The 14145-nt window shown below is 39.3% G+C and overlaps 1 protein-coding gene across 1 annotated transcript in view; it reads right to left on the reverse strand.

Annotated features, from left to right (window-relative positions):
* Positions 1-3061: 3061 nt before the first annotated feature.
* The window catches only part of LOC122811619 (clarin-1-like), a 94246-nt gene continuing 83162 nt past the window's right edge, over positions 3062-14145 (reverse strand). The window contains exon 3 of the mRNA XM_044083588.1: positions 3062-3813. Within this exon, the coding sequence (XP_043939523.1) occupies positions 3545-3813 (269 nt within the window). The 3' untranslated portion in view covers positions 3062-3544. The remainder of the gene's footprint in view (positions 3814-14145) is intronic.

Raw genomic sequence — 14145 nt, forward strand, 5'->3', positions numbered from 1 at the left:
ATATTTGTGCTTTTAGTGTTTTTCACCCTGTCAAAAATGTATCAGTTAAATATGCATTCGATATTTCGAACTGTAGCTATATATTTATAGATATACTATATATATATATATATATATATATATAGAGAGAGAGAGAGAGAGAAGGAGGGAGGGAGAGAGAAGAGAGATCAGGTCCCACTCCACAAAGGCGGTGCCTCTACGGACCCTGGTAATTACCGCCCCATAAGCTTGACAAGTCTAGTCTGCAAAGCTATGGAGAGGATCATAATGGAGCTCATAAACAAAGATATAGGGGACTTGCAGACATTGGACCCGACCCACTTTGGCTTCATCAAGGGCAGATCATGCCTTTTGAACTTGGTTGACTTCTTCGAAACAGTCACCAAGGCCATTGATGAGGGAAAGGCAGTCCATACAGCCTACCTTGACCTTGCAAAGGCTTTCGACACAATACCCCACTCGGGTATTGTAGAAAAACTTACCAGCTTAAATGTAAACCCATATGTCACAAGATGGGTTGCAAACTGGCTTAAGGACAGAACCCACAGGGTTAGAGTTGCTGGCGCTATGTCAGACTCCAAGCCGGTCACAAGTGGTGTCCCACAGGGCTTGGTCCTTGGCCCCCTATTGTTCGGCATCTACTTCTCAGAAGTACAGGCCAACATGGGAGGACTTTGGCTGACAAAGTTTGCAGACGACTGCAAACTGGGCACCATAGTGGAAAGTGCATCGGACACCGATATCCTTCAGAAGGGACTCACGGAAACAGATAGCTGGTGCCAGAGCCATGGCCTGAAGTTAAACGCCAAAAAATGTATAGTCATACCCTTCGGGAAAAACAAGTTAACCCCAAGCTACCATATAGGTGGCAATCCACTAAGCACAGAAGAGGTTATCAGGGACCTGGGGACCCAGGTTGACAGTGGCCTTTCTTTTGACACTCACGTTGCTAAAGTGGTTAGAAAGACCTTCTACATTGCCCACCTGATCATGAAGGGATTCACATCCAGATCTAGTGAGGTCATTGTTCCCATGTACTCTTCACTTATCAGACCAATGATCGAGTACAATGCCCCATTCGGGATGTATCTCACCCGACATCTGCAGCAATTGGAGAGACCCCAAAAGTTCCCCACCAAAAGGATAAAGGGACTCCAAAATCTGTCATATGCTGCCAGATTGAAGAAACTCCAGCTCTATTCAGTCGCATACCATCTGCTCAGTGGTGACATGTGCCTGACATACAAGGCCATGTCCAACCCGGAATTAATGGACATGCTCCACCTCAAAAAATCCAAATCCACCAAAACCATTAGAGCAAGCGACTTAAACCTTAGCACGGATATAAATAGGACGTGCCGGAGGGATAGATTTATCACTCAGAGACTCCCTATGCTGTGGAATAAAATCCCGGTCCATGTGAGGAAGAGCACCTCGCTGGCTCTGTTCAAGAGAAATCTTGACCTGTGGATGGGAGATCGTAGGTTTACCCCGGGAATCATCTCTGTGTCACTGCTGGACAGAGGCACAACAAACTAATGGGCACAGTATTTTTTCATATAAGGGGTGGCGTAAGCCACAAAACTTTGGGCTAGGCTTATAAATGCCTTAGGGCAGATAGCCTAGTATAAACCTATGAACCTATGAACCTAAAAGCCTGTCAGGTGTTTCTACAACATGCAAACCAAGTTAATAGCCTAATAGTAATTTAAGGGCAGCTTCAAGTAGTTAGGTTGTCCATTTATACTTGTAGAGGTGCTACAGCTCAAATTTCTGTGTTTAAAAGGTATTCATATTTACAAAAGGTAAGTATATTACTCAGGAATTACTATACCCACACGTCTGATTATGAGGTGCTAGTACCCAGTTCCCCTGGAACAGAAGCTGCTAAAATAGTTGTTATATATTTAACAGAGAGATTCAACTTTTAAAAGGATACTGCTTTGACACCAGTGATGGTACCATTGGTCATGGTTGTGATATAAAAAGGTCATCTCCTTAGCATCTTTGATATCTGAAATGTGTGGTATAAATAGCTGCAAAATTATTATGTAAAAGTTTCTGCTCTGAATAGCCTGCTTTACTATCAATGCTACTTGCATTGCTTTAATTCATCCTGTATTAAAATAATACAACCAGAAAACATTATCCAAGTGATTCTGTTTTTATATTATTGCTTGCACTTCACTGTTACTTAGGTTTCACTTTATCATTTATTTGTACTGTACATGGATTCCAAAACACATGTAAACTCCAGCTTGAAATGGTTCTTTATTTTGATAACGCAGTAGTAGTGGTCTCTTTGTCGCTGACTGCCCCGGGTTATTTCAGGGGAGATCTGGAAAGCTTAAATATGGAACCTATTTACATTTTTGACTTTTATGTATTGCTTCTTGTGGGATAAGGTTAAATGACAGTGAAACTGTCAGATTGCAAATAACATGTAACAGTTTATTTTACTTTACTGAGACAACTGTCAGTTATTTAATGCATATTTAAAATGTTTAGGTAAATTTCAGCATAATTTTTCTCTTCCTTTATTGGGATGCTTACAGCCAGTTTAATTATTGGAGAACCTCAGGCTATTGTTGATGGTATGAGGGATGCTTACTGTAGCAAAATTTGAGGACGCATGCCCAAGATTGTCAAATCCATGGCTTATTAGTGACAAGGAGAATTTATTGCCAATGCCTTAACTAGCTTTCATAAGCCAAGTACAGCCTGTCCCAGAACATGCCAATAGTATTATCAATAGCTGCCACTGCAGTATGAATGTCATTGTTTGTAAAGTTCTGGGTTACAGTGTAAAGATAAAAATGCTTAGATTATTGAAATATGGCATATTCCACAACAGGATTATAACCCTTGTCCCTTGCAAACACTTGAAGTAGCATCTCAAGCTTAACATAATCTCAACTATTGTGTTGGCAGACTTTAAAAATTCCTTCTAGACTACTCTATCAGAAACACTGGGTAAGCAAATTAGTGTTACTAAGGAAATTATTGTTTTATTGATACAGGCTTGGAATTGCCTAGACATAGTAAGGCCTTGCTGAGTTTAATTCTGGTGGCTGCCAAAAAAGCAGTTACTTGAAAATGGAAATCAAAGTCTAAAACAACTGTAGTAGAAGTAGTGATTATAATAATAGAAATAAAAGAACTGGAAATGGGATCTTCAGAAATGGGTAGTAGCAGATTATGTAGAAAAAATGGGAATTGTGGGAACAATGCATGCAGAATAAAGTTTAATGGGAGGAATGAGGTTTAAGGGAAGGCAGGAACTGAATGAGCTATGTAACGTTTGACTGACTGACAGAAAGTTATAAGTAATGTATAATGTTTGCAACTGAAAATATATCAATAGGTTTGTTTTCATTTATATAAATGTATGACTGCCTACATCATAAGCAATAATTCAATAAAGATGTTTCTTGTTTAAAAAAAGATGATCCCAAATATTCATTTTAAGAGAGATGAATCCAGTTGGATTAAAATACTTTCACTTAACAAAATATAATTTAAACCAGCTTGCGGTAAAGTAACTTCAGTACATCAGTTCAACTGCTGTAATAGTACTTAGTTCTGACTCTTTTGATTTCTGAAATGGGAAGCGAACACCAGTTAGTCTTATCAAGAGAATGTTTAAAAAGTGAACAGAAGAGCAAATGAAAATGATCCAGTAAGACTTTTCATAATTTTCTTCATGAGTTTTGAAAATGAATTTTTTCTCATTATAGTTGGCAATTTTCTCTGAGAGATGGTGCAGCTTGACCTCCATTGAAAAGAGGACCAACACAATGAATCCACAGGAACCTAGAATGAAATATAAAATATGCATGAATATATATCAGGGAAAGATCTCATTTGCTGTAGGATACGATTTTATATGAGAGGAAGACACTGTAGTTACACTCTGTATCAACCTATATTTGTTTAAGACTCGGCTCACATGTCACTTTCAGTGGTGTGTTGCATCATATCAAAATTCCAGCTAAACAACATGATCAAGAGCAAGTGTTTCTTTGTTCAAAGGTCTGTGACATCCATAGGAACTCACTCACTTTGCAGAATGTCCTTGATTTTGACTTATATTCTGCCCCCCATGCCTGTATTTTTTCTGGTAAATCACTGAGGATTATAATCAGTAATGCCAGACAGTACAGTTGTGTACACTTACCATAAATGTAGATGTTCGAGTGAATCAAGTCTAAATCCCGAGTCTGTTGACACCAAAGGTTTTTGAGGTACCATTGTATTTTCCTCATATGCAGTCTTGCATATGGAATCATCAGAATACATGAAGCCATGAACCCCAGGGCTTACATGAATTGACTTGCAGAGAGCTGGGTCAAGTCCTTGAAGTAATTCGAAAGATCCATCTGTTTCTCTTGAGGGAGTACAATCTCCCTGGTGGGTACCAATTTTTACTTCTTTTCATTGATTGTGTAGCCCAAAGAGGTGAGAAGGTTCTTTACAAAGTCCAAATCCTTTAGAAGTTGCTCTGGAGAGTTTGCTTGAATAAGGCAATCGTCCAAGTAAGGGTAAATTTGAATGTTCCTTTGCCTGCAAAAGGCAATGACTGGAACTAGACATTTTGTAATAACTCTGGGAGCAGTAAATAAGCCAAAGGGCAGTGCAGAGAATTGGAAGTGCCTGTTCCCCACTCTGAAATGAAGGAACTGCCTGCAGCTTTCTCTTATAGGGATGTTCAAGTAAGCTTCTTTTAGGTCCAAGGTCACCAGCCAGGAATCCTTGGCCAGCATTGGCAGCATCTTGAATTTGGGAATTACCAGAAAAGTGTTTAGAATGGACAAATCCAGAATAGGGTGTCAGATGTCCTCTTTTTTGGGAACCAGGAAAAGTCTTGAGTAAAAACCTGGCCTATCTGTAGTGCAGGAACAGGATCTATTGCCCCAGGTTTAACAAAGAAGAAACTTGTTTTTCTGCTTCTGCCCTTTGAAGTGAGGGAATATCTGGGTATCCTTGGAGGACCAGGAATGTGTGAAAGGAGAATTTGTAGCCTTGGGATACTATTTTTAGCACCCATTTGTTGTCCGTGATAGTGTGCCAGACATCTGCAAAAATGGCTAACCTTCCCCCCAAAGGAAACCTTGGGCCCACAAAGGCAGGCAGGGGAAAACTGGAGTCATTGAGAATGTTTACTTTGGGATGTCTGCTTAGAACTCCCAGGTTTGGAAGATGCAGCCTGCCAATGTTTAGCCTTGTGAGGGGTGGAAGTCTGTTCCCTGGAAGACCTGTAGCCCCTGGATCTAGTACGACCGTGTTTACTAGGTTCAGGAAAAGTCCAACTTTTAGAACGGTAATGCCTGCTAAAATGAGGAGGCTGAACCTGCAGAAAATCCTTAACAGTTTGCATAGCTTTAGCCTTATCCTCCAGTTTCTTCAACACCTCTTCTGCTTTAATTTCAAAAAGATTGTCCTTATGCAAAGGCACATCCAGTAATTTAGACTTTACAGGTTCAGAAAGGGGCTGTTCCCTGAGCCAAGCATGCCTTCTGATAACAGAACCAGTGGCCGCTGCTCTGCAAGAAGCCTCCAAAGTGTCAAAACCACAATGTAGAGAATGTTTATTAACCAGAGTGGCAGAATTCAATAAGTCTTGCATGACCTTATTCTCCATCAGGGAAGGAACACCAGCAATTTTAACCTTGATAGCATCCAAAGTATGCTGCTGATACTTAAGCATATGAAAGAGACAATTAACAGACCTAATAGCCAGGGTGGAAGAAGTATAAACCTTTTTACCCCACCTAAAGGCCCTAGATTCCCTGTCAGAAGGAACAGGATTTTTAGCAACCATGGCTTTAACACCTTTAGGGCCCTGAGCAATAATCTCTGGATCAGCAGTAGGATTCTTGAAAAGGAACTGATGAGAATCGGGAACTGTATAATACCTGTCAGGCTTTCTGGGAGCAGGAGGAACAGAATTAGGTGAATTCTCCATGAACACATCATCAACAACTTCCAAAACCGGAGGAATAGCCAAAGGCTTATGCTGAGGCAAATCCAAGCACTCCCTAATCCACTTCTTAGACTGAGGGAAATCCTGACTTTCCCATCTAAAATGCTCCCTGAGGGTATTCAGAGTATCCCCAAAAGAGAAATCTTCTGTGGGGGAGGCAGAAGGGATGGAATCTTCAGCATCAGAGTCCTCAAAACCAGAAAAAAAGCTGAGAATGTTCTTCATCAGCAGAGTTGCTAGAAACTTCCGAGTCTGAGACAGACAAAATATCTGGGGACGATTCCCTAAACCTCTTAGAAGGAGGAGGTTGAGAGCCCTTGATAAGGGTTAAGAGATCACTAGCCATCTTAACCATCTGAGCCTGAGGTAATTGAGGGGAGGCCGACACCAGTTTAGTAGTAGACTTTCTGCAGAGAGGCTTACTAGAAAGCCGGAGGTACTTGGGGGCCTAGCCACCGCAAAAATGTGGGCTGAGGTCATCAGCCTGGATCTGGTCTACGGGCGGAGAAAAGAGGCCTCAGAAGCCGGTGCCTGCCTAGTGGCTCTGGATCCATCAGAGGCAATGACTGGTGGAGGGTCTGAAGGCAAGGCAGAAGCCTGAGAAATGGAGGACTCAGGAAAGGCCTCCAAAGGTGCCTGCTGCTGAATGTCTGTGGACTGCAAGGGCAAGGAAAGCACCTCACTGGCTGCTGCTGGACCGACAACCAACTTAATAGGGATGTCGCCAATTAATTTAACCCTAGGCCTGTTGCGGTCTTTATACTTGCACTTCTTAGGCACATCCAAAGTCGGGAGACCAGAAGATGCCATACCAACAAACTCAGGCCAAACTCCGAAGTGCTTATACAAAATCCTAGCTCTACGGCATATGGTACACTGGTTGAAAGAAGCACAGAGATCACAATTTGGGACATCGTGCTCAAGGCCCAAACAAGTAATACAGTAAGAATGAAAATCATGATGCGGAATCTGTTTTCCACAGGCAAGACAGTTATTAATTTTCTCTGACATTCATTAAAGCAAGAAAAAAAGGGTCCCCATTGGGGTACTTATCTGACGATGTCTTCAACTTTAGAAGTCGGATTACAAAAAGTAGGTAATCGGCCAACCGGCACTTGTGCAAATTGCTTCTGCTTCTGACTCCGTGGCAAGAAAGACTGAGAAAATGACGTTGGCTGCCTGCCTTTATACCTGACATCCTGGCGTCAGGCTTATTCCAGAGGCAGCAGACATCATATACCAAGGACTTTGGTATTCTGGCCGACTGCGGGCCACCGGGAGCCTGATAACCCATTTGTAAGGACTGCAACAGTGAAACACGATGAACATATTATGGTTTCATACTTCTCATTTTTCAGAAAATTTATGTTAGTGTAAAACCTTTATTCTATTAACTTTTTAAATGAATTAGAATAGTATATAAAACATTTTCCTGATTTTTATCATTTGTCTCCCCACTATTTTTGGCTTTGTCCAGAGATTTTGAGCAAAGAAAATTGAGAGGTACTGTGTGTGGTGTTGACAGAATATGATTTTCTTATAAATCTTACATATCAACATAATTTGATAGAACTACTCTAAAAAGCAATCAAAAAACAGTTCTGAAAACTTTGGAAAATGTAACAGACACAGCTGAGCTTTTGTTCATAAATCACCCACAGATATATACTTTATATACTGCGGTGGTGGTGCTGTGGTAGCGTTGTCGCCTCACAGTTAGACGTTGCCCGTTCAATTCTCAGTTAGAGCATCTTCTGTGTAGCGACATGCGTGAATGGGCATTCCTTTGTTGAAGGTTGTGCGTTAGGCCCAGCAAGCCAGTACATAAAAATCTACTGCCCATCATTAGCGGACCGGAGTTCCGCTGTGGCGACCCCTAACCGGAAAAGCCGAAAGACACAAACAAACCCATAGATATATACTTGTTATTATTTTCTGTTGAAAAAAACACACGTTGATGTGAGCAGCAGGGTTCTGTGAGTGGAATTTATTTGACTTTAATAGAGCCATGTTTTACTTCTGATATTACAAGCATCAGAAATGCCTGCAAGTTATTTCCATAGTACAACTAATTTGTCCAAACAAGTTTGCTGTAAAACTGTTATGTGCAGATCATTTTGGTCCCTATGCAGCAGATCATTGGCTGCTACTTGTGTTACCTTAATCTTGGATATTGGGAGTCCCTTCTGACCTCATAGACCTAACTGTTTTTATAATTCTCTGTCCCTGCTACCTGCTGACCATCACAGCCTCTCTTGGCTAATTGACCCATTCATTCCCATCACTGGATAACAACCAAGTAACAGGGGTCGTCATCTAGACAGCCATCATGGGTGATTCAATAAAAAATACAATGCAAATCTTTATACAGATGTAGTCTGAGTTTTTTTTTTTTTCAAGGCTTCATGCAGTCAAACAAAAGAAAAAAATGAACAATAATGGTAGAAAAATACTTTGCTGAACTCCCATAACATCTTCCTAATACCAGAAAACCTCATAGTGAGGTACCAAGAAGATTTTATGGAATTTCAGTAAAGTACTTGTTGCCATTAATGGTCATTCATAAATACAGGCACATATGTGTGTGTGTGTGTGTGTGTGTGTGTTTGTGTGTGTGTGTGTGTGTATATGTATATATATATATATATATATATGCACACATACACACACACACACACATTATATATATATATATATATATATATATATATATATATATATATATATAAACAACAACAAACATAAAACTATTGCTAACTAACTTGAGCAGTCAACTTTGATAGCTGACAAATACAAGAAATCTGGTGTGGAAGTACATAGTTTCCTTATGGGGTGAACCAAGTCTACCAAAGCCAAATTTGAGGTGATAATAGCCTCCTAGATCAAGGACAATCACAAAGATTTCTTCAACTATGCCTACAAACTCAGGCAATATAGAACAAAGTACTGAATTAGTTGTAAATAAAGCCAAGCCACCTGTACTGAGTCAGAAGAAATCGCAAATCTACTGGCTGACAAATTTAGTCCCAATTGTATGCCCTCCTCCTCCCAACACATACCTCAGGAAATACCCAGAGCTATATCTCCCCCAACTATCACTAGAGAACAGATCCTCAAGATACTGACCAAGGCCAAGAGGACTGCATCGGTAGGCCCCAATAATATCCGGGATGCCTTCATAACAGCATGAAACATGAACTATTGGGCCCACGACAGCCTCCAAACAGACTTCATGCTGAATCAATGGAGAAATGTAACAATTACCTTGTTGGTCATCCACAGACCTGGGGAAAGATTAATCATTGATATGTTAAATGAAGCTACAGGAAACCTACAGACACTACATCTAATTCAGTTTGGTTTTGTCAAAGTCAGGTCATGCCCACTCAACCTGGTAGATTTCTTCAAGAAGGTCAGCAAAGCAATAGATTAGGGCAGGATGGTGTACCTTGACTTGGCTAAAACATTTGACACAATACCCCAGTTGGGCATTGTAAGTAAGCTCACGAAAATAATTATTAACCCTTATCTCACCCACCCATACCTTTCAACCTCTTAGTGCAAGAAATGTGGACAAAGCCTGACAAAATGGGGGACAAAGGCCTAAATATAGGGACAGATTTTAAATATTGATCTTATAAACTTTGAAAGTTGCAAAAGTAACAGGATTTGTATTACATATATTTTCTGAAGGATTTGATGTCTGACACTCAAATGTATGTTATTATTTAGTGACTTGAATCCTCAGATCATCCCAAAGATTTCCCAGCAAGAAAAACCCAGAAATTTTATGAAGAATAGACCAAAAATATGAGGCAGAAATCTGGACATTCTGCAAAAACTGGACAGCTGAGAGGAATGCACCCACTGGACAGCCACCTGGTTCACAGACAGGACCCAACAAGTTAGGATAGGGGATTCTGCCACCACAAAAATGCTGATCACTAGCAAAGAGCCTAATGGCTCAGTGCTGGGGCTTCTCCTGTTTGGCATTTACTTTTCTGAAGTCAACACTAATATTAAAGGCTTCTGGTTAGGCCAAGTTTGCAAATGATTGCAAATTAGTTGCAGTCATTGAATCCCTCCAAGACACAAATACCCTCCAAGAGTGCCTGAAACAGATTAATAACTGGTGCTAGAGACAAAGTCTTAAACTCAATGCCAAGAAGTACATAATAGCATCATTTGGTAGGACAGCCACCCCCACAAATTACTACACTGATAATACACCCCTATAAGTAGACCCAGTAGTCAGGGATTTGGGAATGTATGTAGAGTGCAATTTGATCTTTGACCATCATGTGTCTACAATAGTAAGGAAATCATTCTATGTTGCACAACTTATAATTAAGAGTATGGAATCCAGGTTCAAAGGTGTCATCATATGTTGCAAGCTGCCTTCATAAGACCAATCATTGAGTGCAATGTCCTTTTGTCATATACCTGACCAGACATATGCAACAAATGGACAATCCAGAGAGGTTCCTGACAAAAATAATACACAGTTTAGAAAACAAGTCCTGTGTGGACTGTCTCAAAGCCTTGTCCTATATTCTGTCTTCCAGAAGCTGATGAGAGGTGACCTATTCTGGTCTATGAAAGCATCCTCTGATCCAGTCTTAATGGACCTGTTGCACAGCTGCAAAACAAATAACCTCAGAAATTTACAATCCAGTGACCTAAACCTCTCCTACAACATAAATAGGATATAGTCAAGAGACAGGTGTGTATCTCAGAGGATTCCCCTTCTCAAGAATTGGGTTTCCACCCATGTGAAGCAAAGTTCTTCCCTACACTTATTCAAGTGAAACTTGAATTACTAGATAGGGAATTATATATTTATTCCAGGTCTGGCATCTATGTCTCTACTAAATAGAGAGAAAACTTGTAATTGCTCAACCACTCATGCCTAAGTTTAGATGCCCTCCACAAGGCCTAAATGACAAAACTTTTCTAATATTTGTGGGAGGCATGGTTAGGCTCAAAAATGCCCTTTAAGGTCATTAGTCTACTATTCTCCTATGACCCTATGATCATTAAAGTCAAGACTGCCAAGTCTTCAATAACAAGATCACACATACTGAACTGTGATAACAGCAAGTTCTCTGTTATCATTAGGATCTATGGAGGTTTGTCATTCAACGTTTGTGGTCTCTTATACTTTTTGTTTAATTGAAGGGAATAAGAGTGAGAAAAGAAGCTGTGTGGTGATTGTGCTGTTCTGAACTGCCTGTACAGTTCGACTGTGTTTTGAAAAAACTGATTGGTGCAGATAAACAGTGAAAATTATTTCTCTGTATCCTTTCCTCTCAGTTGTACAACCATGATGTTAGCATATTTAAGTAAAGAAGGGTGTGAGAGCAAACCCTCCAATGTAGGAATCCTGGTTTCCTTTGTGTTTTAATGAAAGCAGTTGCATTATATGGTAAATGTTTTTGATTCAGTGTTGGAAGACATGATGATGTTCCTTTTATCAATTTATCAATTTGCAGGGCACTACAAGATAATTTCCCTGTTAGCTGACGTTTCCACATCTCCTGCTTTCATAAAAAGGTCATTACAGTGTAGCATGGATTGCAGAGCTTTAGCAATTGTAGAAACAGAGCTGGCTTTCTAAGAAACATTATTGAATATCTGCTTATGTTTATTTGAAAAATGAATATTATTGTGCTGTAGTTTTTTTTTAATCCCCCCTCTCCCACATCTACTGCATCAACTCTTCTTGACCATCAGCAGTGCCACGGATCACATACTGTGTACGCTATCAAACTGCAACTACTGGTAACCATATGCTTGCCGTCTTACAACACAACAAACCTCTGTAGTATCTACTCAAATGCTACTGGCACTCTGCTTACTTACTTACTTACCTGCTATGGAAGTAACATGACCATGTCCACAGTTATTACTTATATTTTATATAAATATATGTTTGAGCTATCCAGTAGTATAGTTATTAAGTATACTCTAGGAGGTAGATGAATGAAATAGAAAAGAAACACAAATACTGGTGACTTTTGCATGCCTGTTATCTGACCACTTAATGGCACTGTAGGAATCTGTCACATGGAGTTTGTAAATTGTGTATATTTGTGAATAATGCTAACAAGTCAAAAACATACCAGAAATCAGGTCCTTTGTATAATTTTTCAGTTATTTTAAAAGTAGCTACTTCAGCAAACTTATGCAAAAACTGAAAACAGAATAAGAAGACGTGTTTACTAAATAAACAGGGCTGAAGAACATAATGTGTTTGCAAAATTCAATGTTCATTGTACGGCATGTAGCTCTTCCTTTAAAGTAAAATGTTTTGTTGGTAATTGGATCTATAAATTCAACCTCTTTATTAATATAAGGGCATGCTTTACATGATCCACAAACATTAGTTCCTATTGAATACGGAAGGGCATGCTGCGTAATGCTCAAGGATGGTTCCTTACACAGCAAATCCTTAAGATTTTTGTTTCTCCTATATATATGCCGTACAATGAACATTGTCTATCTAGCGGAATGTTGTCAATGCCAATGTTTTTACGTTGGCAAGACTAACAGCATGTTTAAGGTTAGAATCCTTCAACACCTTTCAAGTATTAGGAATAATGATTAAAGGAATGCACTTAGTAGACATGTGGCTCTATTTCCTATGCATACATTTAAATTTAGAACTATTGCAAATATTAGACCTAGCACTAGAGGGGGTGACATTATGCTTCAAACTGAGTTAGTAGAAACTACTTGGATTGTTAATCTGATGGCGAACAGGTGGCCTGGACTTTATGAAGTAATACCAATTAAGCCTATATTAAAAAATAGGCAGGTATTTCATTGAATGTGATTGGTTTACTAACATGTATAAAAACAGACAACTTTATTTCTTTCATTTATCTGAAGAAGGGCTATCCCGAAAGCACTTATCCTGTGATTTTTATCAATAAAAGTTTTTAAAACGCTGCCAGCAGTGTCCAACCTTGTTCTTTTCATACACATCATATCATACTAATAAAATGCAATTTGACTAAAGGAATTTAATTGATATCCTTCCACACAGCCTTCATAAAAAACATATCAGTTCTAGTACACTTTAATATTAACCTGCTCAGTTAGCCCCTCCTACTAGGAAGCTTCTGACTTCCTAACTGAACTTCAGCTTACTCAATTGGTTTATCACCCCTGAAGACCTAACTTTAGATTCTCACACCTCTTCTTATTTGACCTGATCATAGCCAATAATCGCACTATCACCAACATCACTCTTCTCCTCTCTACTCTCAATGGTCATTGCACTATTAGCTTTTCTATTGGTCATTGCACTATTAGCTTTTCTATTTTCTGGCCTTCACCCAAAATCCCTGCTAGACTTATTACATTCAGATCCATATCAATTTCTAGCATTGCAAATCTCAAATCTAAGCTATCCACCATAGACTGGACTCCTATTTTCAACTTTTCTGACCCAAACCTTGCAGCTGAGCTCCTTACCAACCAGGTAACCCTGCTATAAGTGACCTGCTTCCTCTAAATCTCAAGACTGTATAAAAATAAGTCTAGACAATAGCTAACATATGAACCTAAAGCCGTTCTCAGACAGAGGGACAAGGGGACATGGCCAAGCACACTTGAAAATCCAACCCTACCCCTGAAAACAGGGAACCACCCTGCACAACATATCCAAATATCTAGTCAGCCAGCATCAAAATGCTCTAAAAATACCTTACAATATACAGCTTCTCACCAACTCTAATCTGTTTTTTTTTTCAAAATTGCTTTTGAAAGTCATCCCTGTGTTAAGAGTGAAATTGCTCAGAAATGATTAGAGAGATCTACCCCAGTAAACAAATCAAACAAGTGAGCAAATAAATGACTAAATAAAAAAAAATCTAATAGTATAGAGAAGATCAGAGGTTAATGATTTTACCATTAGTCACATAAATAGTATGGAGAGAATCAGAGGTTAATTGGTTTACCACTAATAATTACAAGCATGAACATTCTTTTTTCTTAAATAGGTACTTTCTCTATTTGTCCCTAAAGGTAGAGAGTTTCTGTTCATCTTTAATTTTTAAAGGAAGTTATTACAGATGCTGAACTTTGTTATTGATGATAGAAGAATGAGAAAATTGGAAAAGGTGACTTCTATTTCTGTAGATTGTATAATTTTATTT

Source organism: Protopterus annectens, chromosome 9.part0, assembly GCF_019279795.1.
Source record: "Protopterus annectens isolate FY-2018-M chromosome 9.part0, PAN1.0, whole genome shotgun sequence".
Taxonomy (NCBI): Eukaryota; Metazoa; Chordata; order Ceratodontiformes; family Protopteridae; genus Protopterus; species Protopterus annectens.